Below are 25,058 nucleotides of genomic sequence, written 5' to 3' on the forward strand. Positions count from 1 at the left end.
AAGTGTCGAGCTTATCATCTAGTTACTGTCACCAAGAAAGTCGCTCAAGGCATCAAAAAATCCACTGGTATCATCCTCTGGACTACTGACACCTGCCTGTTCATCGGAAAGCCAAGTGTCTCCCCATTCGTTTGTTTGTTGCGGTGGAGGAGGAGGGGGAGTAGATGCTCCGTGACCAAAATCACTGCTACTGGCGCCGCCGCCCATCATTGTTCCTGCCGCCTCTCCTACCGCTGCGTCACCGATGTTTGGATTTGTATCTGTATCATTATTGGTATCAGATGGTTCATTGGGCCCTCCCATGCCAAAGATTGGGAAAGGCATGAATCCTCCTCCACTATCATCAGATCACACATTTAGTCAATCATCAACGAGTCAAGAAAGAAAGGACAGCTTTCAAAAACTTACCCATGTGTTGAGTGCCTAGAGAAATAATCAAAATCAATAGATATAGCGCAAGCTAGCGTCACGGCTCTTTCATCTAAAGTCATGCCCCTAGCACCACTATCGGCAGCATCCATTCTTAGCACATATTGACCAGAATCGGTGAAAATCTATCAATAAAGGCACATTGTGTCAATTCCAGCTGAAAAGATCGATTAATAAACGACAAGACTGTTGTTTCTACCTCTCTAGCGAATCCTACAAAGTTTCGACTAACATTTCCCAATGTTTTTCCATCTTCATCTTGCAGATTAAAGTCCCACCCTAAGAAGGGTGCATCAATCATAGCAAACTGATTTTTTCTATAGGGCCGCATTCACCGTGAGTGATTCTATGTAATGATTCTAGAACTATTACAACTTGTAACAACATTACCCTACAAACAGGTCATATTTTCTCCTTAACAAATGCCATCGCTGTTGAACTTCGCCTACCAACTCATCATTCGCCGTATAAATAAATATACGACTATTAATGAGTGAATAAGGCCTTGTAATCTTATAAATCACTTCTCCTTGAGGATTCAAAATAGTGGCATTCATTTTACGATGGGTTCTTAGTAGCTGCCGCCCCACAGACTTGGCTAAACCTTCTTCTTCAGCGATGTAACCGATCAAGTTTCCCTCGGGATCCATAATTTTATATCTGTTGGCTTGTTCGTAGCCGAGAAAAACATTTAGCATTTCTAGCTCACGGCCAACAACGATGGCTGGCTGAGTGAGAAGAGATGCCCCTTTGTAGTCTGGTTTGATGACTTGATTGGGTGAGACTGGAACTTCCACCAAGGTATCAATGGTGGCGGAGGGAGTAGGTTTATCAAAAACGAGTTTGTGTTCATCACTATATTGGCTTTTAGGAACAGAATTAGTAGTAGCTGCTGCTGCTGCTGCTGCTGCTTTAGGAACTGTTGCTTCGACAGTCGAACGTATTATTGGTTTTTGACGTCCCTCTACATGACTCAACACTCGACTTCGGGGACCTATAAACACACAAACGAAAAGACGTAAAAGTTTCTGTTAGAGGGTTGATTTTCTATCTCTCCAAATACTTGATCGTGGGGGCGTCCATTTCTTTTTTTGCTTCTCACCTGGGGAACGGATGCTGCGCAAAGAGGAGTAATGATGTCGTTTAACGTTGTTGACAAGAGTATTTTTGTTGTTTATCAAGTATAGCTGTTGTATAGATGTTTTTTGCCATAACACTATTTTTGTTGCTAGCAATCTATTTCGATACATTTCAGCAAAATTATTGGTAACTCAAACGAGCATTAGAAAGTAAAGGAAATGGCTTCACTATTTCTATCCTATAGAAATGCGGGGGCATGAATTTCCATTATAGTCGTCCAAATTTAGTAAGCGACTTTTTAAGTTTGCAGGAACAGAAGGAAGCGCTTGTGGCTTGTGCAATCAAACCAATTTATAAATCCAAACTTAGGCTCTTTTCCCTGGCATAATTATAAATCTCATAATGGCAGAAGAAGACGTAAAACGATCGGTGGAGGCTGAACAGGCACAAGAACAACAAAATATTGCTGAGCAACAGCCAACTGACAATGAGACGGTAGGACCTAAGCCTTTTAGAAGTCAGTTTACTATGGATTTTGACAACTTGGATGAAGAGCTGTCAAAAGTACCTCTGTTCATGACTGATCTACCAGATGAAGAAAATGACAGTTTAGCAGCTTTGCAATCACTTGTGTTTGACGGTACACCCGAAGGTAGATAATACAAACTATATTCTAATATTACAGCTACAATACACAACTTTGTTTGTTACCTCGTCATACTTACGAACATAAACATTGGATGAACAATCACAACTTTTGATTAGAGGTCGCTCAAAACTTTAGAGAACAAGGAAATGATTGTTTTCGTGCTGGGAAAGCCAAATATAAAGACGCCATTATCTTTTATACAAAAGCAATTGAAACTGAGTGCAAGGATCAAAGTATCATTGAAGCTTGTTTAGCCAACAGAGCAGCTTGCAACCTAGAGTTACAAAATTATGGACGTGTATTGAATGACTGCTCCAAGTGCCTAAAAATCAACCCTAAAAACGTGAAGGCACTTTATCGATCGTCCAAAGCACTTTTCGCCTTGGATAAGTTAGTGGAATGTATTGACTGTTGCGACCACGCCTTAGCGATAGATCCAGATAACAAACCTGTCAAAGATGTGAAGGAAAGAGCTGTTACGCGAAAGGCAATTTTAGATAAAAAAGCTAAGGAAAAGGAAGAAAGAGAAAGACGCGAGAGGGAGAAGAAGGAAAAATTGGAGAATGCTTTCAAGGTGAGATTGTGTACGGTTTTACGAGTATAATTGACCGAGGAGACTCATCTCTACACTTATGATGCTATTTCAGGAACGCAATATAAAAATCGAAGTCGTAGATAAAGAAGTTAGAGAAAAGGCCAATATTGAATTGGATGAAGAGACTCAGACTATCAATTGGCCAGTTTTCTTTTTGTATCCCGAATATAAAGAAAGCGATTATATTCAGTCTTTCAATGAAACACATACTTTCAATGACCATCTGGAAATTATGTTTGAACAGCCTGCACCTTGGGACGCTAAACACGAATACAATCCGAAGAATCTTGAAGTTTACTTTGAGGATACACGTGGATTGCAACCAAAATTACTTAAGGTGGGCAAAAAGCTATCATTAGGTAAAATCCTATCATTGGATCAGTATGTGATCAAGAATGGAGTACCATCATTTATTATACTTTCAAAAGATTCAGCCTTCAAACAAGAATTTTTGAACAAATTTAAGAAGCAATAGTAGATGATATCTATATACGCTCCCCCCTTTTTGTACATAGCATAGATACTAAAATAAATAGCATTCTTTTATGGATGAGGATGTTGAATGGATTGAAAGCTCTCTGTAGATTCACTTTTTTTCATTGAATGATCACTTAATTGCGCGTCATCCAGATCTGACCAGCTATCGTTATCCGACTTATTGACAGCACTTTGATATTGATCGTCCTTCCCAACTATGGCAAAATTATTGTTACTGAATTGATAGAAGCTCTCACTGTCCGATAATATTGTATCCTTATTTTCTGCCTCTTCTGCTGTTGTGTTCAATTCTGGAGTGGAAGGTCGCTGCACAAAAGAGTTTACATAGTCTTTGATTTCCGAAGCGAGAATTTCTTTTGGAGAATCAGTTTCTCCCATGAAAAGGCCATCAGCAAATGGATTTTCCTCGACAGAGTTATCATCATCAAATGGAATGCCAGTAATACTGTTTCCTCTCAAACTCAGTAATCTTTGCTGCTCCTCAAAATCTGCTTTTGCTTTGGGGCTATTCTCATCAACGAATGGGTTCAGTTCGGTGGATAATATATCAGTATTCACTGTGGGCGCTACCATCTACAAAGAAGTGACCGATTAGCATCTAAACTGTTCATAATCTTGAGTGCAGTCGTTTACCTCTTCCTTCTCATTAATACTCATTTCAATTTGCTTGTCTTCCTGTGGAAACATTTTTCTGCGTCTTAACTCGCTTTGATGATTCGGCGACTCTCGTTTCTTTTTCCAAAAGGCTAAGGGCTCATCATCATCGCTATCATTATCAGATTCATTCTCAAAGATAGTAACTGGTACGAGTCCACCATGCTTTTCTGAATGCATTCGCACGTATTCTTCGTATTCTCGCTGCTCCTTCCTATCGTTATGCCATTCATATAAAGTATTGATAGCTTCATATCCTCCATAAATGATGATGGCGCCACCTAAGGCAATAGCGAATACAGCAAGTGGGTGCATTAAGGTATATATATTAGTAAAAGAAGTTCAACTAATGGAAAAAAAGAAAGGAAAGAAAAAGAAATCGTAAATTAAGAGCGTGAAAGTATCTAATTTAAATTACGAGGAACATCATCATAGAAAGAGAAGGGGAAAAAGTCACTAAAACTGTAATGATAAAGCTTCTTAATTAAGCCTATCCTAAATATTCTATAATGTGTGCTTGATTTTTTGCGAATCAAGCAAACTTGGTAGGTAACTTTTTTTTTCTTGATTGTCATTGGAGTTCTCAAGTGACCTCTCAGATTGTACCGCAAGTTTTTTTTCCGCTTAGAAGGGAAAGTGATGAAAAAAGCTGTCGACGCTGCCTCATTTATGGCAGTAGGCTTGCGAGATTGCCTGCATGTGTAAACGTTTATCAATCAGTATTAATTTAATCTAGTCGGTACTGATTCTTACATACTATCTGCTAGCAATACATAAAAATTATCACACTATAGCGTAATTAACATCAAGTTCACATATTCTTGATGTGTATTTTAATTCGCATACATTCCTGGTTGTATATTTTTTTGATCTTATTAAGCTGTAAATAGGTAATGGTAATCCATTATCACTACAGTCTAACAAGCCGGCTCTACTGATGGTAGCACACTTATTCAAGTGTGAGCTAGAACAATTGTACGCAAAAGCTTAAAATATACCTCCTTCTCGTGATATTGTAAACAATATTGAACTGAAAAGAACCGCGTCCTTTTCTTTTTAGTCAACTTTTTACAAAGCAGTTAAACCAAATGTACATTTGAAAATCAAGTAAGTATATATAGTAAACCTTGACATAATAGATCGAAACGTTGTATAAGACATGCAGGTAATCGAGCTGTAAATCGCATAAACTATACCTCGGTTCAGCAACATCATTATATCATTTACAAATTTGAGTATTGCTCATGATAGATCTCTGCAATTTCTCTATTCATAAATTTACTATATAACCGCTTGTAAGTTCACTAACATACTTGATTTTGTTGTTCGATTGAAAATATACAAATTAGCATATTATTGAATTCTCTCAATATATAATTTTTGATTAAAGTCAGGCTCATCCTTCATATAAGAAGCTCTTTATGCTAAATGAATTAGTGAGGTTGCGAAACATACAATCGAATGGAAGATTACGACAATGATAATGTCTAGTATTTCACACCACTTGCAGTCAGAAGCGTACCCTTCAAATTAACAGATAAGGAACCACCTTATATATTCAACATTAAGACAGGAAGGAATGAAATGTCACGAAAAGTAGGGATCTTATGATGCATGAAGTTCGCATTTCTTAAAGGATCTGCTTCTTTGGTGCCCAATTGAATATAAGGTATATGCCTCATATTCTATGCTCAGGAACCTACTTTGTCAGGTACAAATAAACTAATCGATTGGGCTACAAGGCTTTGAACGTAAACTGTCAACTACCTCTTCACTATGTGTTGCAACTGCAAATCTCTCGCTCAATTCTACTTTAACGGTCGTTAGCTTTTCATTATCTCATGTTTCAGTTTGGTTATTGTACCTGCAAATTTTTGTGTGTATTGTTCGCTTTGTACTTCTACCAGCCTTTTTCTATACCATATGATGGATAGATCTAACGCAACGCTGGGAACTGGGGTTGATATTTAGAAAGTCCGTTCGGTGACAAACTTCCCCATTCATGCAAGATAATCCTGAAAAAAAAAAAAAATTGAAAAAATCCAGGTCGGTTAGAGAGATACTCTGGTAATCCGCACAATCAGTATATCCCGCTGACAGCACAGATGTTTGTGATTTTTAAATATGCTGGTCATACGCAGCAGTGGTAAAACAAAAAAAAAGAGAGAAGACGAGAGAAGATTGGCAATTGAAATTACTCTGCGATCAATGAATTTGAGATCTAAATGCAAACTACACCTTTTTTTAAACGACTAATACTGAAGTGCTAAATTAATTCGCTGTCAAAATCGAAGGACATTGTTTACTTCTATCTTTAAGTAAAAAGTCTTCTTTTTTAAGACTAAAAATATATGAGATTTTTAGCTGATATAAAAATTATATCTTGTATAATAGAAAGGCGGCAAATAAGGCACCAATACCCAAACCAGTCAAAGATATCCAAGTCTATCATGGAGAGAAAAGAGAAGACTACTTTTCATGGATGGAGAACCTGGCAGACCCTGTAAATATGTTGCACTACGTTTTTTTAAATATATACTTTACTCATATGTATGATAAAATACTGTTTGCTTCAAGAATCTCGGACCTTACATAAAAGCAGAGAATGAGTAAGATTATACATTTTTAATTATCCAAAAGTAAAGTTATTCTAATCAATATGGATATCAACAGGTTTACGCGGAAAGCTATACGCCAACATCGATTCTTACACAAAGTTGTATTGCACGAAATGAAGCGTCGACTGTACTTACCTAATGCTTTACCACCAGTAAAGACTGTTGCGAAAGGATATGAATATTATTCAACAAACACAGCTCAGGGTATAGTTTACTTGAGAAGAAAATTAGGTGACGGAAGGAACTCATCAGAGGTAATGTACTTCAAAAATCTGTTTAGCGCATAGCAGGCATGTTCGCACAAGAGAGTGAAAATAAAATAACGGCATATTCACGTTCTTTTATATCAATCTTTTATATTTATTCCAGCAAGTGCTTTTAAATACAGGTTTCCTAAGTTCAATGAACATGTCTGTGCGCAAAATTTTGCTATCACCTGATCATACAATGTTGGCGTATAATACTGAAAGAGAAGGGATGGAGTATGGTGAGCTACACTTCAAAGACTTGAATAATAATGGTGGGCCGGTAAGGAGTAAAGAAGTTAACCTCACAGGATACCCAGTATAACAACTTAAGACGGACGATTTGTAGAGCGAAATTTTGGAAAATGTGTTTAATTTTCTGTGGGCAAACAATCAAGTCATCTACTACACTGTGCCTAATTCACACTTGCGGCCATATCAGGTAATAGATAACGAAAACCTTGGCTCAATGAAGGTTATTTATCGATTTTCCTCTTACGTTCTTTGTCAAAAGGTCTATGCACATAGAATTGGAACAGACCAACTTCAAGATATTTTGGTCTTTGAAGAACTCGATGATACAGTTTTTGTGGATATTACAAGCTCTAAAGATGGAGTAGGCTTAATTTTCACTCTGTGCAATTAATGATAGAAAATGGGCTAGTATTAATCCTACCATCATATACATGTATCTTAATAGAAATATGTCAATATCAACGCAAACACTCTTAATTCGTCCGAAGTCAGAGTATTAAGAGCTGACCATGACTTGAAAGACAATCAGAAACCCGATATGCGGTTAATAGAACCCCGTACACCCGGTGTGGAGTACTATGTAGATCACCATGATGTAAGAAGAACATCTTTTCACGGATACAGCTGTTATAGCAGAATGGATTCTAATTTTGGGCTTCCCTCCAACTAGGACAACTTTTATATTTTGACGAATGCAGATGATGCTATCAATTTTAAACTAGTACAGGCAACAGATTATGCTTTCAAAAGAAAAGATTGGTCGGATGTTATAAAAATGCGACCTACGGAGAAGATAGAGGATGTTGATCTATTCAAAAATCATGTTGTTATCTACGGCAGAAAAGATGGCCTACCGATGATTCTGTGCCATAATTTACAAACAGGGAAAACACATGAGGTGCCCTTACCAGAGAAATTTTGTGTGCTAAGCCCAGGAACCAACCTCGTAAGTACAACTAGAAGATTGATCGTTGAAGAAGTGACAGAAAATCGTATACTTATTTCAATGAAAAGGAATTCGACACAGATACTTTCCGTTTTTCAGTCACATCGCCTTTTATGCATGAATCAACTTATGAATACAATATGAGCACTCAAAAATTACATCCAGTGCGAGTACAAAATGTTCAGAGTATGTGGCCATATCATATATTCAAAGGTAATAGTATCGATGATTAACTATAAATTATTGTATGTAGAATTTGACAGATCAAAGTACACATGCAACCAAATTAAAGTCCAGTCGCATGATAATAAGGAAATCCCTGTCACTTTAATTCATAAGAAAGGCATCCAGTTAAATGGAAGGTTGGTGGTATACTCTATATGTGTGCGAACATAAATTCATTATTGATTTTTGATGCTCTGAATGATAGAAACCCAGTTCTCATGAGGTCCTATGGTGCTTATGGAACCTCTACCGATATAGATTTTAGAGTGGAACAATTTCCTTTGATAGAACGTGGCTGGGTGATTGCTTTGGCTCATGTTAGGTAACAAGAATTTCAAGCTTGAAATAAGTTCTGATTTGCACCAAGTTCTTTAACCTGATTGACATTCCTTCCTTTCGTTTTTGCAGAGGCGGAGGTGAGCTGGGAAGAAGCTGGTATGAAGATGGCAAACTGGACAAAAAATTGAACAGCTTTAAGGATTTTATATCGGTCGCAGAACATCTTGTTCATCATAAATTAACGTCACCGGATTATTTAGCTGCCATGGGAACCAGTGCTGGGGGCCTTTTAGTTGGTAAGTCTATTAAGGATTTTTTACAATTTTTCTAAAGAGCTACAATCATTTTGTTGAAACACATATTTAGGTGCGATGTTCCATATGCGGCCCACTCTATTTAAAGCACTTGTTTTACGCGTTCCTTTTGTTGATCCACTTTCTGCAATGCTGAACCCAGAATTACCACTAACACAAGTGGAATATCCTGAATGGGGAAATCCTACAAAAGATCCAAAAGCATATCAGCTTATTCAGTCATATTCACCGTATGAGAACATCAATCTTAGCCTCTTCAGCAAAAATAAAGATAAAAGATTAGCGTCTTTATTTGTCACAGGAGGCATGAAGGATCAACGAGTAGCATATTGGCAGCCTTTGAAGTTTGTAGCCCGCCTACGGTATCTTCTGTCACAGCAGCAAAATAGGAAACTACTCGATAATGAAAGTGTCAATGAATACAACAAGAACATTTTATTGAAAATGGATTTGGACCGAGGGCACTTTGGAGGAAATTCGGAGCAAGATTCAAGGCTTTCTGATGTAGCTGAAGAGATAGCGTTTCTAATTACTCAGGTGCAACAGTAAAAATGCTGGAGGCTATAGCTGCAACTTCGGAATCTTTGCATATAATAGAGGCAGAACGACGTTTAAAATAGATTTACTTCAGGATCGGCCGAGTCATTGGCTGATTGTTTCTACGCTAATAAAGTAACAATTGCTGTCCGTTTAATGCACTATAAACTACTACTGTTGTACTGCTAGTCGGGAAGCACTCAAAATAGGAAATGCCCGCTTCCAATCGTTGTAGCACGGCATCAGCCTTGACGAGAAAAAAGGTTAATTTTTTTTTTTTTAAAAAAAAAAAACTTCGGTTTGATGTACGGTGAAACTTCTTTCCTCTCTGTTCCTTTTCTTCTCTGAGTCCTTTCAAAAAGATACAAAATGTCAAAGCCAAGAATTATAGGACAGCTTGTTATTGTAGCCTATAAAGCTGTACGTCTAGGTTAAACATAATTTTTATGGGAAATGATTTGGTACTAACTGCTTAACCCCATTCTAAAGAAATATTTACCGGAACGAGAAGTATGTACATCGAAATAAAGATGTTTCCTAGCTTTACATATATGTATATACATATTGATTGTTTTGTTGATTAAAGGTTGTAGGAAAACAGGATCCTTTCGTTATCTTTCGTATAGGCGAAACAATTGAAAGAACGAAAACGGATTACCGTGGTGGACAACATCCAATTTGGGACGATCAGGTACTTTTTTTTTTTTTTTTCTTTAGCGCAAATTTGCCTCTTCATGAAAGAATTTAACGGATTTGGCTCTGACCCGTTCTTTTTATTTTATGTAGGTTATACTACCTATTCCAGAGAAAAAGACAAAAGTTGTATGTCAAGTTTACGATGAGGATGGTAAACGGCAAGAGCTTATTTCAGAAACCGAATTAGATCTGACAAAAGTGTTGACGGAAGGGGAACAAGATGGTTAGAGCCTTAAATATAATACAAAGAAATGTATGAGCACAGCTTATCTCACAAAAATGCTTGCACATTTCAGGCTGGTTTCCTTTGAGTTACAAAAACAGATCTGCAGGTGAAATCTACTTAGAGCTGACATTTTATGCTGCTGTAAGTCTTATACACTTCTTTATTTCTTTCCCGGACTTCTTTTCTGATTTTCATTCTCTTTTTGTGCCACTCTAATTCAATAAAATTCAGAGGCCACCGCCCAAAAGAACGCCAACGCGTTTTGGGATGAGTAAACCGTATAGGACAGCCGGAGGATATGTTCCAGCAACTGTGCCTCAACAAACTCGCCCTTATATCAGTTCTCCGCAATATCCCCCTCAACCAACCAACGGCAGACCACCGCACGGTCCAGTTCCCGTTGAATCCCAATCCACTCCAGTACATCAAAATCACCAATATCGACCGCCACAACAATATCGTCCACAGTATCCTCCTCAACCCAACCCTACCCCTTCCATGTCTAATGGGTCGCAGCATTCTTACTCATCTCAACAATCCTATCCTCCTGTTCCTGTTCCCAGCAGTAGTACAGGTACCAATGGTCGCCCTATGTCATATGGTGGCTATCGACCTCCTCCTTCATCAACAGCTGCACCATTGTTAACATCTTCCTACAAGGCTACTCATGATAATAATATGCCCGGTGGGTTTAATGGAGGTAAGGAAAGAAAGTATACATACGTTAGTCTGGCTTGGAAGGGCTATTTACTTTTTTTTTGGATGACAGGTTATCCACCCATGAATAGTAACAACGGAATATACCCGCCTCAACAGGCTAATTCAAATATGGCAGGGAATAGAAATAGCTACCCATTGTATGCCAACAGTCATCCTCATACCGGTTCATACCCACCACAACAGTTGAATGCGTTCCCTGAGCCGCAGCATATGTCAATGGGAGGATACGTCCCTCATTCAGATCCAGTTATGGGTACGCCATTTGCAGCTCATCAAGGCAGTAGCATACCTCTTCCTAATAATCATCAAGGATACCCTCCTCATTCCCCCGCCTATCCTCCATATTAATTTAAGGTAGCTGACAATACTGACTCGATATTGGTTTAAGAAAATATGAATTATGTAGAATATTAAAGGCAAATAATCACAGCTTAAAGTATTGATTTAACTTGAAGTAAATACATAGCTTGTCTTTTGCTTGCTTATTTATATACACGAATATATAGGAACACTAGTGAATGTGTCTAAATATATTGTTCATTTCGATTTGCAATGCTTTCTGCTAAAGTAAATAACAATGGTTGAGGTCCGCTTTAATTGAAAAGAAGAAGGAAAAGTAGTTGGTCTGCTTAAAATACATCTGTATGCTAATGAGTTGAGATTATTAGTGATTTATTGCCGTTGATATGCATAGATTAATACGTTAACTTACGTCGTTGTCGATGAAATTACAACAAAAAAAAAAAAAAAAAAAAAAACCAAACAAATCAAAAAACAATAACGACAACAAGCCGATACTTTCATTAAAGAGGTGCTAACGCAAGGGAATGATATTAGGATTATAGTTGTAAATGAATATTTTTCTAGACCTTAGTTGCTGCTATTTAATGTTTCATTTTCGGTGAATGCACTAGGTAATCAAAAGATTGGTCTTCCGTCATAGTGAAATCGTGTTTGAAATCATAACGGTGGCTGACAGCCCCACTAATGGTTTGTAATGGATAATCTTGTTGTTGCTGTGGATATCTACCGTTACTATTTCCATCGGAGACATGGGTTGTAGGTGAAATAGAGCGATAAGAACCTCCTTCATTAGAAGGCCTACCATTGCTTTGATGGTTATAAATCTTGGCGCTAGATGTAGCAGGATGCACCATGGTGAAATTTATAGGACGTTTTGAGTAAGGATCATCAACTGTATAATAATTCGATGATGATGGCTCGGAATTTGGTGACGATGTTACTACAGGATTGAAATAATGTGTGGGTGTAAAATTACTATTGTTTCTTCGTATTGATAATTGGCTGCTATTTGTATTATCTTCAGCCATCATAGCAGAAGGATAATCCACTTCCATTGGTGACATAGGTCTGAAAAAGCTACCATTATTATCAGCAAGTAATTCCTTGGCAGTTGCTGTGGCAGCGGCGGCAGTAGTAGGAGAGGGGCCATACATCGTCTTGGTCTCATTGATTGTCATTTTATTGCTATTGTTGGTTGCTGCAGTTAGTGTGCCAAACCTCAAATTCCCATTGTTCTTGTTTTCTATGAAATTTGTGATACGTTGGCTTAGTCGTTGACTACTAGTAGCAGACGTATTGAAAAAACCTTCAGAAATTGACGAACCATTCATAATCCTATTGTGAGGAGTATGATTCATTTCCACGTCTATTCCTGTTCTTTCTTTTCCTTCTCCTGTACTGATACCACTTAGACCAAATCGGCTGCCATTATTATTGTAATGAGAGTTAGATGTAGCTGCAGGACTCGTCATGGAGTCCATTGTTGCTCCAGGCTCGCCACTTGATTGACGAGGATGAAAAATGGAAATCTTAATTATCCGAATAGACACGCGCTTGTCAATGCCTGTTTGTATGTAAAATTTGATAAAGAATGAAAGACACTTACTGTAATGAGCCATAAAAGGACTGATCCCGTATTTAAATTAGCTGCTAACAAATCAGAGCCGAATTTACTGGAATTGATGATTTTGGCTTCTGTTAAGCCATCGACACAAAGGATACACAAACCGCTGCCATAAAAGAAAAGAACGACAGTAAGATATATATTCATATCTTTAAAATAGCCGAGTTTCTCAACAATAGCTGCAGCACCGTGCTTTAAGTTTTGAGAGATATTCAATAAACGTTTGAAGCGGAAATGAGAACGAATACCTAGCAAGGAACAAATAAGCACTAAAAGGAAGAGTTGGTACATCAGTTCATAAATAGAAATGGTCACTTTGCTGGTGAACACATGGGGAAGTTACCTTCGATAGAATATGCAAGTTGAGGAGCAGTTTCTCTCATATGTACATCTTTTCTAAAGTACCATTGTAGAACAGGGAAAATAGCCATACTTCCCAAAGCCCTATATAATATAGAGGGTTACTTCTTGTAACCTACCATGCTTCTCCTTATGAATAATATGGCTTACCAAAAAATATAAAATTTGAATTCCCAAGAGCTCATAAACGATTTTTTGGCCACAGAATTCGAAAGGTAATTCCAGAAACATTGAAGTAAGAAAAACACACCTGTCTGTAATGATAAATTGACACATTCAACATAATCAATTGACTAATGTATGCAGTTAGAATGCTTATCAATACAGAGCAATTTTTTCATTACTTTTGATTCAAAATAAGTACCTGTGCAATCATCTTGTGTTGATTGGTCCAATAATCAAAAGGTTTGGTTACAACATGTGTTGTGTTGGGAATCACAACGAATTTTTCTTGATATTTGATCCACGTAGATATTGCGTCTATGTATTGTGTAATAATTTACTTCATGTTCAGTAATAATCCATTTGAACTATTGAGAAATGCTTACCCCAAGATAGTTGCATTAGTGCCACCATTAGATACACTATTGTAACAACACTTCTCAGCTCTCCAGAAAAGACTCTTTGCGGGTGTAGGCATTTGAATCGATCATTCGACCAGATGCTGTAAAGAAGATATGCACACAAATATATTTCCAAAGCACATCTTTCTAATAATATTGTTAATTAGTTGGAACTTCAAAGAATTAGAAACCATCTAAATGGTGTTAACTTACGTATATAAGAGAAATCACTGTTGAATAGAATTGTCATTTAATGTCATCCTTTAAAAAGTGTTATTTCTTTTAATAGTTTACCTTAAATGTGTCATTTATGATATAGAAAGCCTCTATGTTGGAACTACTTTTTAAATACTCAAGTAGTATGTAAAAAAAAAAAAAGAAAAAGAGGTTTGCAAAATCAGTCAGTTGCTTGTTGACTTCTCCACACTTTCCACGACAAGGTGATAGTGTGTACCACTATTTCTTAATGAAAGCAGGCCCTTCAGTACCACCTTGCTCTTAAAGTGAAATTACTAAGGAAGTATTGTTGATTATTGGATGGCTATTCCTTTTTTGTATCACAGAAGCATCACCTCGACGAATAGCTTAACGGCTATCTCCTAAAAGTGACTGGATAACACCATTTTTAGTTTGACTCAAGCTACTATTAGTGACTTTAGTGAGCAACACAGCAGCATAATCAGCATCAGCAATTGACTTTTTGCAAACACTATGGCCTACAGCCATTCCAGTGTTTGTAAATTTACAAACCCTAGTTACCTGTCCAAAAAGTTGACTCTGCAGCAATAGCAAGCTTTTTATTGCAAATCCAGGAACAGCAGACTAAATCACGCGTCGGACCTGAGTTTCAAACACGTTGAAAAGAAGAAGTAGAGATATGAAAAAAAAAAAGCTTTCACTTTACCATATTAAACTTCAAGATTGGACACACATTTTGCCTTCTTTCATATATATGAAATATATATAGATGTGGCGTTGAATGAATTTGCCTCGGAGAACGACCAATGTGGACATGATGCGCAATCAAAATAATGTTAGCGATGTGAACCATATCAATGTTAACAGTAAGTTTACAAAAATTAGATCACATATCTCATTTTCTTACTCAAACTGACAAAAAAAGATCGTCAAGTAGATCGACAGCGAAACAGCAAGAATGACTACTTGGCAATAGAAGAGGTACAAAATCCTGCAACTTCTCTGGGTTCCGATTTGTTCATGTCGCTGGACGATGAGCAGATCTTAGAGATAATTGAAAAGGAAGAACAGATACAGCAGCAACCGCAGCAAGTTAAAGAAATAGATAATATCCACAATGACGATGAATCCAGCTCAATAGAAACCTACACTGCTAAGAATCTTCAAGTCTTTGAGTCGGACGACAATATGACCGAAAACCCAAAGAGTAATAGGAAGGATAGTATAAACGATAATATATTATCATTCAGCAGCAATAATGAACGTAGCAGTGGTACGGGACAACAGAATAGTCAAACATTTCAATCACAATATGAAACAGATGATGACATAGACTTACCAAGTGCACCAGATTTCTCAATGGATGACTTGCCAATTTTTACAAATCATCCGATCCAAAAGAATGCGATCAGACAGGAGAAAGTTAAAGCTACTGTAAAGGGTAGTAAAGCTGATGAGAATGAAGACAGTGCTCCTTACGCCTTTGTTGTTGATGAAGTTGATCTTAATGAGATTTTTTCTTTAAGTGATGAAAACAGCCAAGGAAAAGAACCAACGTATCAACAGCCTGGTCATCCAGATGCTCTCAATAAGTTGGAACAGGAAAATTCATTGATGGAAAACAATGCAGAATTTCCTGAGCAAACAGTTTCAAGAATGTCACCTTCATTAAAAAACAACAGCACAATAACAGCAGATAATGTTGACTCTGATATGCATAATATTGCTGATAACGAAATAATTGCTGAGGTGGATCCGAACAATCGCAAGGGGGAAGATAGCTTTACGACTGAATTGAACCTGTTGAGCCTATCAGATGATAAGCCAGGTGAAGTAGCAAGCAACGCATTGAATACTGTAGATAATAATGCATTCTCAACAATAGCACCGGCGATGCTGACTCCTTCAACTTCAACTTCAACGACATCCTCATCTAGCAGCGGTAATCTAAAAAGGATCTCCCTCAGACAGCGAAACGAAATTCAGTTACGTCCTTATTCATATGATTATGCAAAATACAAAGAATTGATCAGCCGGACGCGACTTACTCCAACCAAAAAAAAAGCAAGGCGAAAACAGGACGGTGAACTTGGAAATGACGATGATGTAGCAGATGGCAGTTTTGGCAGTATATCGCAGTTGTCTGTAGGTTTAGAATCGGATAACGACGATGAATTGTTTGCCTCGCAATACATTCCACCGGAAGATAATACAAATACTGCAACCTTTGAAGAAGAAGACATCAGTGATGAGCCAGATACATTGTCATTCAGAGAAGAGGAAGAAAGCACTACAAAATACGGATTAGATACCTTAATCGTACCTAGTGCATTATTTAAAAATCGAAGGAAAGAAAAACATAAGTCTCATGATCGTAAAGGCAAAGGTAAAGAAGCAATGGCTCATGATTTAAGTAACGTCGAACGTGGCAGCAGTATGCATCGTCGTCAACAAATCACTACCGCGGGCTTCAAGCGATCTGGATCTTTTGCAGTCAAGAAAAAGAAGAAAAATAGAATTACTACGACTTTTACTGATAAACCTTCAACAAAAAGATGGATTGGCACAGCTCCTGAGCAGCCGTTGACAAAAGATATTTTTTCTTTTGACTTATTCAACTCCTCATCCACACAGTCACCAACCACAGGAGAAGTGATACCTTCCTCCTCGTTCGTTTCCCGTGGAAGTCAGCATAAACAATCATCTCATCCAAATCCATCCAATTTAAATGACTCGACTAGTCTACACACTATAGAAGATAGTGAAGAGGAAAAAGAAACTTTTGATACTCAACTACCATTACCAACTCCACGATTTAGGAAGCGGCGGTATTTGGAGTTAGAGAGCAGTGATGAAGAAGACGATGAAACTGATAAAAATGACAATAATGGCAATAGCACAATATGGGACTATCCTGCCGCGGGATTTGGAAGTGATAATGATACCAACACCATTAACATTAGTGACGAGGAAGACGATACTTTCGCTGTAAATTCTTACCAGTCGCAATTAAGTAACCCCAGACTTTCCACATCCGTTGACTATCACCATTTTAAAAGATTGCTTTCTGATTCGGTCAGTAAGACACCAAAAATGAATTTAAAACGAAGGGCAAACGAAGATGACGATTTTATCGAAGACGACGATTTTTACAATAATTCGCGGGATGGAAGACGAAAACGACCAAAGAAAGTGACAGACAAAGCATTAAGACATGTTTTGCCCAAATCCTTTTATAGACTTTATAAAGATGATATTGAACAGGAATCTAACCAACGAAGACAGAATAAAAATGCTCTTAGTGGCAGGAAGCAACAATTAACTATATCAACTACGAATACAGCATCTTCGTCAACGACCGACTCTAGTCCCAAAATGAGAACAGGCACTGCTCCTAAGACTTACCAATCAGAAATAATTGGAAGTCAAGAAAGGAATATGGAGAATTTTGCTGCCTTCCTCGGTTCTCAAAGAGACGACGAAAGCGAAGAAGATGAGCAATTGCAGGATGGGGCGAATACACGTTTAGATGATGTTCCTGATTCCTATATTGATGATAATGACCTTGATATGAACTATTACGGCCATCCCCAAACAAGCGCCGCTGCTGCTAACAGAATTGAGAGACGAAGACAAACTGTCCTTCCACCACGAACAATAACTCTGCGTATAAATGAATACTACCATCCTGACGGCCAACAGCCTCCTAGGCGGCAGAGAGCGGAACAGCGTAGTACGCTTGAAAAATATCTGCAACAATTTGAGGCAGAACGGCAACAAGCTATAACAGAAAGTGTAGAGAGAGATGCGTCCTTTAATAGAGATCTTCAAAGACAGGAAACAGCATCTACATCAAGGGTAACCGAAAGGATAGCCTCTACATCGGATGATGGTAGGCTAGGAATCAGTAGAGGCATTAATGGTAAAGACGGTAATGTCAATTTACGTGGCTCTAAAAACACGATTTTACCAGTACGTACTGCTGTTAATACAAACGTGAGCAGCGGCATACCTACAAAGAAAACAATAAGTGCAGGAAACAGTATTTCTCAAGCAAATCACCAACATAAAAAAAGAAAAAAACCGAAAAGGAGAACGCGGGATGATATTTATATTCACAAACCGCAATGTGTTAGATATGATCGATCCGGTCAAGCACCCGCTGGAGTAGATTATTATAATAAACGAAACTTACAACAACGCCCTCTTCCATCAACTATACCCCCTATATATCCAAAAAAGACATCAACAGACGATATATACCTCGGTACACTGCATGAACACCACAACTATAACTGGAAGCCACTAGAAATGGTAAAATTATTCTCGTTGCAAACGTTAGAAAATGTATCTAAACGTGTGATTCACACTTATCTCAACCAAAATGCCATGTCTCAATTGCCATATAAATTAAATAACAATTGTGTTTACTTGTCGGAAGGAATACATTTACCTTTATTTTCCAGTATACAACGACATCATACACATCCCACGTCCACCGCTGCGTTTTTTAAAAAGTATAAATCTGCATATACCGGTACCTTTCATCTATTCAACCAGCAGGTGATGTGGGTCAACATTATACCACAAGAACAAAAATTGATTGATGGTCTCTTTTTTCAAGTATCCAACGGTGTAACTCAGCTATTTCGATCGCCAATTTATACTGATCAAAATGATATGGAGATCGATGCTGGTACAATAATAACAGAGCAAAGTCCACTCATACGGATGGAAAATGAGTACGATCACTTCTACCGATTTGTATCCATTTGTTTATCTCTAGTGATTCCGCATCATTCATCTTTTGACGCTCGTAAAGAATTAGCCCACATCTTTATGGTACATATTCGCGGCTTAGCATGGCAAATACAGCACCTTGTTGATAAAGAACAACCAAAACTAAAGGAGTTACAGCGTAATTCTCATTCATCAGTCGCGGTAGAGGAAAATGGCCAAGAGAACCATGATCACTCCAGTCTCGTTTGGCTTCGTCCTATCATCAAATTGATGCTGTATATATTGGATTGGACATGCCGACTTCAACAATTAGGTGTACATCGTCCCGCGGAATGGTCAGTTATTCAAGTAACACAGATACTGATGGACATCCTTATAGCCGTTGGTGATGATTCCTATGGATTGAAAAAATCGTTTATAACTCTGCCACAACAGCACCCGCCCAATGCTGAACAGCAAAGTGCAAAAACTGCACAGAAAGATTACTTCATCGAAGCCTGGATTTTCATCCTTTATCTCGTGTCGATCTCGACCAGTACACCCGAGTTGGGTTATCATTTAGAGGGACCAGTATTTGTTGAACAAATCACACAAAGTATTCTGCGGAAATCCAAACAATCAAGGACGTACGAGGTTGCGAAAAGGAAAACAAAACGTGAATGGGCAGAGACTTTGAACTTAATTATTGATAAATACATGATGTAAAATAAAGCAAAGCCATTTGTAGTTGTGGATTTATTCAAATCTATAATTTGAAACCATTATTAGGAAATATAGTAGTAATAAGTATAGTATAGTAAATATGTAGAGATTTAAATAAGGAAAGAGGGCACAATATCAATAAGTATAATGGAGGTAGTATTGGCGTGAAAAAGAAATGTACATAATGGTTTTTTGTTCAATTTTCTGTACAAAAGCAAATAGAAGGAAGTCGGAGAGATGAATGTATGTTAGGAGGGGGGAGGAGGGAAGGGAAAGCGAATGTGTGATACGGGGACTGATTTTTTTCGGATGGTTATGCTAATATGTATTTTGTGAAAGAAAAAGGTCAAAGCTTACACCCCACCATTCACTGAAGTGGTTTGCTGTTGCTGCTGCTGCTGCTTATGAGCAACGGCAGCAGCGGCAACGAGGGCCATGGGATTTCGATTCGTATTGGGTGAGACGGGTGATGAAGATGCAGAAGGTTGAGATGCAGCAGCTGAAACGGCAGCGTTAATATTGGCTGCAATCATATCATTGGCCATAGCGACAGCCGCTTGTTGTGGTGTCATACGAGAACGGCTGATTTGTTTCTTGATCATGTGTGGCGAAGCAATAGGCGATTTGTTGGTACTTTTATCAATATTGACTGCACCTGTAGCGATCGATAAGCGTTGTGAAGATGAGGCCATTGTAAATGCTGTATTGTTGTTCGTTGCGTTCAAAAGAGGATAAGTTGTGTTGGAGGGAGTAGATGTGGAAGGATGAGGGCTGTTGTTACTGTTAGGACGAGCATTATTGTTTATGAGAGATGTACTTGATGAAGGTGTTGTTGAGTTATTGTTTGTCAATGAACGGGTAGTTTGTAAATTGATCATGTTCAAAGGTGTTATGAAAGGTATTGTAAAAAGGCTTCGGAGCTCAGTTTCGGATAGTAATTGTGCCCTGTGCTTCAAGTAACTGTAACCCACAAGCAGCGAAAAGAAAAATTGGAAATTGTATAATAAAATGCCCGGTCAGTAAAAGAATTCCAACCCTTTCTTTCTCCCCCACTTTTCCTTTTTTTTTTTCAATTGATGACAGCCACTTTACCTGTCTTGCATTTCCTCAACCTCTCTATCTGACTCTTCTTCATCAGAATCAGAATCAAACGCATATCTGTTGTGGTGATGATCTGTACCGGTTTGATAACGACTAAGTGATACGCCAGGTTTCGTCTTACCAGATGTGGCAGGATTGGAAGAAGTATGTGTTGAATAGCCTTTCCTGTCGATGAATATACGGCCACCTCGACCAACACGTTTTCGATACCGAATGCCGTTGGAAGAACGTTGAAAAAACTGTGAAGGTAGTCTCATCGGGAATGGTTGGTAGGGACACTAGATGAATGATACATGATTAGTAAACTGATGAAACCGTATGTTAACTTTGGCACATGCCTAATTTTCTTACCTCTGTCAAATCTTCATAGGGAGCGTCAAGTCGTTTCTTCTTTGCCAGCTCAGCTTCAATAGCTAGTTGAGCAGGTGACTTTTCAGCAATACCCAAACGGTTATCTCTTCTTAATCTATTCAGAGGAATCTTGATAGTAGCACCACTTGATCCCTTCTGTTTCTTCCTTGCCGAAGCTTGTGTAGCTGCTATAGATAAAGAGGCGGACGGCGCTAGAATCAAGTCTTCATCCTCTCGGATGCCCAAAATCTTCTGGTATTCTCTTAACTGGCATTTCTTTTCAAATACGCTATGTTCCAGAACCATGCTCTCTTTGCGGATCTTTTCGCGGCGAAGGACCATTTCTAACAGGTTTCGTGCTACTTCCATTTCAGAACGTAGAGTACGTAATCTTTGCAGAGACTGGGCATCTGTACGTCTTGTTTTACGTAATGGTTTGGTTTCGCGGCGACGGAAACAAGTGTAAGGATCGATTTCATTCTTTGAGGTTTCTTCAAATTTGAGATCGGGTATAATGGAGAGACCTTTGCGTTCTCCTTTACGATGTTTCCAGTGTTGATAGATGGGGTTGATAAGGACTTTGGCTCTTGAATGCAAGAACGAAGATTCAGGCAACAAATCCTCCAAAAACCCGTCAAAGTCTGGAATATGGTCCGGATCCTATTGAATTAAAAGAAGGAAAAGGGGGGGGGGGTAAGCTACCTTTTTCTACTGACGATGGTTACAAAAAGTTCACTTACCAAATGTAGATGAGGCAATTTTTCTTTAACGACAGATTCAAATTCATACATGATTTTTTCAAAATCATCTTCGGATAAAGTTGTATGTTCAGAATTATATTTATTTAAGAATTGTTCATCTATTTCATCCATAAAATAAGGACAACCAATGGAATCTTCAACAGTGGACGAAAACCTTATGAGTGTCGAAGGTTCTTTATATTTCTTTTTATACAGTAACTCATAGTCTTTTGGATCAATTGTATTGGATGCATCAGGAATTGGAATATAGCTTTCTATTTTGGCACCTGTTGTAACCGCTGCTTGGTGGGCTGAAATAGCTGCTTGCAAGTCATGCTACAAACATTCACAAAATGCATAATATAGTTAGGTTAAAAATTTTGCCAGATCCAAAAGGGGGCAAAATAAAATGGGTGTGCATTTAGGGAGGAAGGGGAGGGGGGAGGATCAAAAATTATTTTTGCACACACACAATAATGAGCACCTCCCTAATTTTTGCCCAATTTGGTTACATAAGTATATATGACATACCTCTTCTTCCTCTTCCTTTTCAACGCCAGTTTCTATCTGAGGCGCTGCCCTCTGTATACTTGCTGGGTCTATAAGGTCTGGCAATTGGCTCTCCTTATAGACAGGAAGCGGGTGTTTTGGTGAAAGCTTTTTGACTCTAAATCTTGAAACCATCTGAACAGGCATGAGCAAATGCACACGAAACTTTTTTTACGTTGACTTTTTGTGGTTTTGAGAGAAAATTTTTTTTTCTTGCTGCGCGCGAGGAGGGTGCTGAGTGGAAAAAATGGAAATTAAGGAAGGGAAAAAAAAATTTTTTTTTCTTGACTCCCTGGAATAAACACTAAAGCCAAGAAAATAAAGAACGAAAAAAAAAACAAAAAAAAATTCTCTTTGCTTGTAAAGATGAAGAGAAATGAGCAAATAAAAAAAGTTGAGATGAGCAAAAAAAAGAAGATGTCTTAAAAAAGTGACTCTTCTACTTTTGATATACAGGAATAAAAAGAATTTTCAATTATAAAAAGCTACTTCTTTTTGCAAAAGAAAAATGAGTATAGCCAAGAGGATTATTGTTGCTATTTGCTTTTTGGCTTTTTTTTCTTTTTTTTTTCCGTAAAAATGAGCAATGGGTTCCAAAATTGCCGTACAACTAGATTTTATTTGAATGTTTCTTTTGATGATTCGCTGCAATTGGATTATAAATTATTTGGAGAGTTTCTATTGGATAAATTCAAAATGAAAACTGATGACGACAACACATTTTGGGTATTGGAAGGATATTGGGAATTTTTGTTATTCAAAGGAAGGAGCTTACAAAGACAATGTTGTGTTGTGATGTACTGCTACGTTATATTCCTTTTTTCAAAAGTGAAAAGAAGCTCTTTTTTGCAAGTGTTGAAGAAGGTAGAAAAGTTCTGATAAAATCACTCACTTAAGCACTGACTGACACGGAAGTTAACATGACTCAAATCAGCAGTTTTGAGAATTTTTTTTATCGAGATATGTAGGGTTTCATGCATATCGTTTCCATCTAGTTGCATGGGCTTCGTTTGGCTTATTAGTAGTATATACAAGCTTTATAAGCTGCAGTTTACTATTGTGCTTCAATGGAATAACTTTATCAACATTTTCACATGTTTCCTTTGGGATTGTTCCTATACCAAATATCCGTCACTGTTCGTTTGTCCAATAAGATCAGCTTGCTGAGGACTCTGTGTAGCATGGCTGCCGTAAACAGCTCGCTCATAAAAGAAAAAACCACACTATAACATACTAAACCAGAGAAAATCATCGATTCATATGAGGATGAAGACTAAAAACTAGCATTAACATGCTCACTATTTATAAAGGAACTATGATATTTTCTTGAATGATGAAGTTTATTACTAGACAGAAAAAAAAAAGAAACAAACAACCACCAAAAACCTTCAGTCTGGGTCTACCATCACGCCATCCATCTTAAGAAAGAGAACAAAGTAGAAAACGGTTTCATAACAGTACTCCAGTATTTGCAGTAGAGGCTTACAAAGTTGTGTTCTTTGTAGTGTTTATGTATGATGTAGAAAAAAAATGTTATTCGAGTGTTTTAAGCCCATAATCTGCTAATGAATTCTGTAAGACCAATATCGTTTGTATTAAATTGATAGCATCCAACTAGTACACCAGTTGTACTGGCCCATAATGTGGCAGTCATAATCTTATTCAAAACAACACTCCTACGCTTATTGAAGTAATCTACAACAACAGGCAAACCGACTTTAGTTTTCCTTTTCATTTTTACCCCGCATTTTCTGAATTTCTTTTACCTGTGATACAAGCATCCCATCCTATGAGAAATAGTATGACATTCAGTATGAGAGGAGGTTCAGTTGTCTAAAACTACTAAATTGCTCAACATTTACCGATATGAAGATGGATAGGTAAAACAACACCTAACAGGGTATCAAGGACTGGTGATGCTCCATATACCAATTGTCCGCCAATCAAAGGAACTAGTGCAATTGAAGCAGCTCTTTCAATATCCCAATGGTAGGAACCGTGAAGACGATCAGGTTTGGGTGTAGCAATAGCACTATGATTTGAAACAGCTATATACATTGTTACAGTATTAGTCTCGAACCCTTTTTTGGCCATTCACAGTTCATCCCCTGATTCGACATCTCTTACAAGAGTGAATCTTCACAAGACCCATAGGTTGTTGAGCAAGTATCATTCTTGAGGTTGAGCGAAGTGCGGGTGTAGAAACAAGTCTGAAAGCCATTTTCAGTTACGTTATAAAAGAAGAGTAGGGAGGAAGAGGAAGAGTAAGTGTATTAAATTGTAAGTAAAAAGCGAAAAAGATAGTCTCTGAAATGAAAAAAAAAGGAAAAAAGGTGTTTAGAGTAACTGACGTTCTTCTCCACACTGTCAGCAACAACTGGAATATTTTTGCCCGCCCTGTGCTTCCGTTGTCCTGTTATCTTTCTTTTTCCTCTTTTTGGTCATTTTCGCATGAACAATGATGACGCAGTTCGAAATTCTTTATTGTACGCCCATGACAGAAGGAAAAGGTTACTGTGTTCCTGGAGAACAATACAAATGGAACATTTGATGACACTATAGAATAGAGGCCCTATATCCCTCATTAGCCTATTTTCGACATGTAGAAAGGATATCTCAATTTTATCAATAGCATTAGCAGGTCGGCATCGTAATACCGCAGACATCAGCATTACTGGATGTCGTACAATTGATAACATCGAGGAACGTATCATATTTCAACATGCTCATGAACAGACTGTCAAGGTAGCATAAACCACCACTTTTTTTGTTATAACACGTAATTGAACGAGTAGTAGATGCCGGCTTTGTAACAGCTTCGCTCGAATGGACGAATCCAATCAATGACGTACTGTTTTAAC

At 37.8% G+C, this 25,058-nt stretch overlaps 11 protein-coding genes across 11 annotated transcripts; 5 read left to right on the top strand and 6 right to left on the bottom strand.

The window, feature by feature from the left end:
- Positions 1–365: 365 nt before the first annotated feature.
- BDF20DRAFT_261647 (Scramblase-domain-containing protein) lies at positions 366–1,745 on the bottom strand. The gene is made up of 4 exons (XM_053075026.1): positions 1,532–1,745; positions 820–1,423; positions 629–746; positions 366–554 (listed from the first exon to the last, which is right to left on the bottom strand). The coding sequence occupies exons 1-4, from the start codon at positions 1,677–1,679 to the stop codon at positions 405–407; spliced, it is 1,020 nt and encodes a 339-aa protein (XP_052938755.1). The 5' UTR covers positions 1,680–1,745; the 3' UTR covers positions 366–404.
- Positions 1,746–1,911: 166 nt separating this feature from the next.
- BDF20DRAFT_814535 (uncharacterized protein) lies at positions 1,912–3,228 on the top strand (the record flags this gene model as incomplete). Its single annotated transcript, XM_053076989.1, has 3 exons — positions 1,912–2,161; positions 2,275–2,732; positions 2,806–3,228. The coding sequence occupies 3 exons, from the start codon at positions 1,912–1,914 to the stop codon at positions 3,226–3,228; spliced, it is 1,131 nt and encodes a 376-aa protein (XP_052938756.1).
- A 68-nt stretch (positions 3,229–3,296) lies between these two features.
- Positions 3,297–4,220, bottom strand: BDF20DRAFT_832333 (uncharacterized protein; the record flags this gene model as incomplete). Its single annotated transcript, XM_053078530.1, has 2 exons — positions 3,297–3,824; positions 3,885–4,220. 2 exons carry the CDS (start codon positions 4,218–4,220, stop codon positions 3,297–3,299), a joined length of 864 nt encoding a protein of 287 aa, XP_052938757.1.
- A 1,726-nt stretch (positions 4,221–5,946) lies between these two features.
- BDF20DRAFT_849990 (uncharacterized protein) lies at positions 5,947–6,859 on the top strand. The gene is made up of 5 exons (XM_053079928.1): positions 5,947–6,051; positions 6,170–6,223; positions 6,300–6,408; positions 6,483–6,514; positions 6,579–6,859. Exons 1-5 carry the CDS (start codon positions 6,011–6,013, stop codon positions 6,808–6,810), a joined length of 468 nt encoding a protein of 155 aa, XP_052938758.1. The 5' UTR covers positions 5,947–6,010; the 3' UTR covers positions 6,811–6,859.
- Positions 6,860–7,237: 378 nt separating this feature from the next.
- BDF20DRAFT_929628 (prolyl oligopeptidase) lies at positions 7,238–9,616 on the top strand (the record flags this gene model as incomplete). The annotated part of the gene is made up of 8 exons (XM_053084734.1): positions 7,238–7,243; positions 7,283–7,384; positions 7,469–7,618; positions 7,694–7,969; positions 8,038–8,159; positions 8,400–8,516; positions 8,666–8,769; positions 8,840–9,616. The coding sequence occupies 8 exons, from the start codon at positions 7,238–7,240 to the stop codon at positions 9,334–9,336; spliced, it is 1,374 nt and encodes a 457-aa protein (XP_052938759.1). The 3' UTR covers positions 9,337–9,616.
- A 7-nt stretch (positions 9,617–9,623) lies between these two features.
- Positions 9,624–11,553, top strand: BDF20DRAFT_850010 (C2 domain-containing protein). Its single transcript, XM_053079929.1, has 7 exons — positions 9,624–9,744; positions 9,814–9,834; positions 9,911–10,015; positions 10,111–10,243; positions 10,317–10,387; positions 10,478–10,946; positions 11,016–11,553. Exons 1-7 carry the CDS (start codon positions 9,694–9,696, stop codon positions 11,312–11,314), a joined length of 1,149 nt encoding a protein of 382 aa, XP_052938760.1. The 5' UTR covers positions 9,624–9,693; the 3' UTR covers positions 11,315–11,553.
- A 203-nt stretch (positions 11,554–11,756) lies between these two features.
- Positions 11,757–14,402, bottom strand: BDF20DRAFT_850012 (uncharacterized protein). Its single transcript, XM_053079930.1, has 9 exons — positions 14,308–14,402; positions 14,111–14,153; positions 14,030–14,046; positions 13,802–13,963; positions 13,618–13,733; positions 13,404–13,546; positions 13,237–13,337; positions 12,876–13,162; positions 11,757–12,798 (listed from the first exon to the last, which is right to left on the bottom strand). The coding sequence occupies exons 2-9, from the start codon at positions 14,122–14,124 to the stop codon at positions 11,851–11,853; spliced, it is 1,788 nt and encodes a 595-aa protein (XP_052938761.1). The 5' UTR covers positions 14,125–14,153; positions 14,308–14,402; the 3' UTR covers positions 11,757–11,850.
- Positions 14,403–14,655: 253 nt separating this feature from the next.
- On the top strand, positions 14,656–18,836 carry BDF20DRAFT_262069 (uncharacterized protein). The gene is made up of 3 exons (XM_053075028.1): positions 14,656–14,880; positions 14,952–18,328; positions 18,456–18,836. Exons 1-3 carry the CDS (start codon positions 14,796–14,798, stop codon positions 18,579–18,581), a joined length of 3,588 nt encoding a protein of 1,195 aa, XP_052938762.1. The 5' UTR covers positions 14,656–14,795; the 3' UTR covers positions 18,582–18,836.
- Positions 18,837–19,561: 725 nt separating this feature from the next.
- Positions 19,562–20,599, bottom strand: BDF20DRAFT_262071 (uncharacterized protein). The gene has a single exon (XM_053075029.1). The coding sequence runs from the start codon at positions 20,332–20,334 to the stop codon at positions 19,810–19,812; it is 525 nt and encodes a 174-aa protein (XP_052938763.1). The 5' UTR covers positions 20,335–20,599; the 3' UTR covers positions 19,562–19,809.
- BDF20DRAFT_850023 (enhancer of polycomb-like-domain-containing protein) lies at positions 20,549–22,772 on the bottom strand. Its single transcript, XM_053079931.1, has 4 exons — positions 22,180–22,772; positions 21,649–21,984; positions 20,933–21,568; positions 20,549–20,809 (listed from the first exon to the last, which is right to left on the bottom strand). Exons 1-4 carry the CDS (start codon positions 22,342–22,344, stop codon positions 20,675–20,677), a joined length of 1,272 nt encoding a protein of 423 aa, XP_052938764.1. The 5' UTR covers positions 22,345–22,772; the 3' UTR covers positions 20,549–20,674.
- A 774-nt stretch (positions 22,773–23,546) lies between these two features.
- Positions 23,547–24,528, bottom strand: BDF20DRAFT_262033 (CybS-domain-containing protein). The gene is made up of 4 exons (XM_053075027.1): positions 24,325–24,528; positions 24,060–24,245; positions 23,964–23,984; positions 23,547–23,892 (listed from the first exon to the last, which is right to left on the bottom strand). Exons 1-4 carry the CDS (start codon positions 24,416–24,418, stop codon positions 23,744–23,746), a joined length of 450 nt encoding a protein of 149 aa, XP_052938765.1. The 5' UTR covers positions 24,419–24,528; the 3' UTR covers positions 23,547–23,743.
- Between the last annotated feature and the right edge of the window lie 530 nt (positions 24,529–25,058).

Source organism: Mycotypha africana (genome assembly GCF_025528875.1).
Source record: "Mycotypha africana strain NRRL 2978 chromosome Unknown BDF20scaffold_2, whole genome shotgun sequence".
Classification (NCBI taxonomy): Eukaryota; Fungi; Mucoromycota; class Mucoromycetes; order Mucorales; family Mycotyphaceae; genus Mycotypha; species Mycotypha africana.

Bases quoted from the DNA above. Each gene is read 5' to 3' on its own strand.
- BDF20DRAFT_850012 (XM_053079930.1), bottom strand. The intron at 13,338-13,403 runs GTAAGCCATATT...TATATTATATAG, and splicing joins TTCAAATTTTATATTTTTTG to GGCTTTGGGAAGTATGGCTA. The intron at 13,163-13,236 runs GTAACTTCCCCA...TCTTCCTTTTAG, and splicing joins ACTTGCATATTCTATCGAAG to TGCTTATTTGTTCCTTGCTA.
- BDF20DRAFT_261647 (XM_053075026.1), bottom strand. From the start codon at position 1,679: ATGTATCGAAATAGATTGCTAGCAACAAAAATAGTGTTATGGCAAAAA. The intron at 1,424-1,531 runs GTGAGAAGCAAA...GTGTGTTTATAG, and splicing joins GCGCAGCATCCGTTCCCCAG to GTCCCCGAAGTCGAGTGTTG. The intron at 747-819 runs GTAATGTTGTTA...GCGGCCCTATAG, and splicing joins AAATATGACCTGTTTGTAGG to AAAAAATCAGTTTGCTATGA.
- BDF20DRAFT_849990 (XM_053079928.1), top strand. From the start codon at position 6,011: ATGTTTGTGATTTTTAAATATGCTGGTCATACGCAGCAGTG. The intron at 6,052-6,169 runs GTAAAACAAAAA...CTAATACTGAAG, and splicing joins GCTGGTCATACGCAGCAGTG to TGCTAAATTAATTCGCTGTC. The intron at 6,409-6,482 runs GTAAATATGTTG...GTTTGCTTCAAG, and splicing joins TGGAGAACCTGGCAGACCCT to AATCTCGGACCTTACATAAA.
- BDF20DRAFT_262033 (XM_053075027.1), bottom strand. From the start codon at position 24,418: ATGGCTTTCAGACTTGTTTCTACACCCGCACTTCGCTCAACCTCAAGA. The intron at 24,246-24,324 runs GTAAGAGATGTC...CAATGTATATAG, and splicing joins TCTTGTGAAGATTCACTCTT to CTGTTTCAAATCATAGTGCT. The intron at 23,893-23,963 runs GTAAAAGAAATT...CTGTTGTTGTAG, and splicing joins ATGGGATGCTTGTATCACAG to ATTACTTCAATAAGCGTAGG.
- BDF20DRAFT_262069 (XM_053075028.1), top strand. From the start codon at position 14,796: ATGAATTTGCCTCGGAGAACGACCAATGTGGACATGATGCGCAATCAA. The intron at 14,881-14,951 runs GTAAGTTTACAA...ATCGTCAAGTAG, and splicing joins GAACCATATCAATGTTAACA to ATCGACAGCGAAACAGCAAG. The intron at 18,329-18,455 runs GTAAAATTATTC...ACTTGTCGGAAG, and splicing joins ACTGGAAGCCACTAGAAATG to GAATACATTTACCTTTATTT.
- BDF20DRAFT_850023 (XM_053079931.1), bottom strand. From the start codon at position 22,344: ATGCCTGTTCAGATGGTTTCAAGATTTAGAGTCAAAAAGCTTTCACCA. The intron at 21,569-21,648 runs GTAAGTGAACTT...TTAATTCAATAG, and splicing joins AATTGCCTCATCTACATTTG to GATCCGGACCATATTCCAGA. The intron at 20,810-20,932 runs GCTCCCTATGAA...ATTCCCGATGAG, and splicing joins CAAAGAAGAAACGACTTGAC to ACTACCTTCACAGTTTTTTC.
- BDF20DRAFT_262071 (XM_053075029.1), bottom strand. From the start codon at position 20,334: ATGATCAATTTACAAACTACCCGTTCATTGACAAACAATAACTCAACA.
- BDF20DRAFT_850010 (XM_053079929.1), top strand. From the start codon at position 9,694: ATGTCAAAGCCAAGAATTATAGGACAGCTTGTTATTGTAGCCTATAAA. The intron at 9,835-9,910 runs GTATGTACATCG...TGTTGATTAAAG, and splicing joins AATATTTACCGGAACGAGAA to GTTGTAGGAAAACAGGATCC. The intron at 10,016-10,110 runs GTACTTTTTTTT...TATTTTATGTAG, and splicing joins ATCCAATTTGGGACGATCAG to GTTATACTACCTATTCCAGA.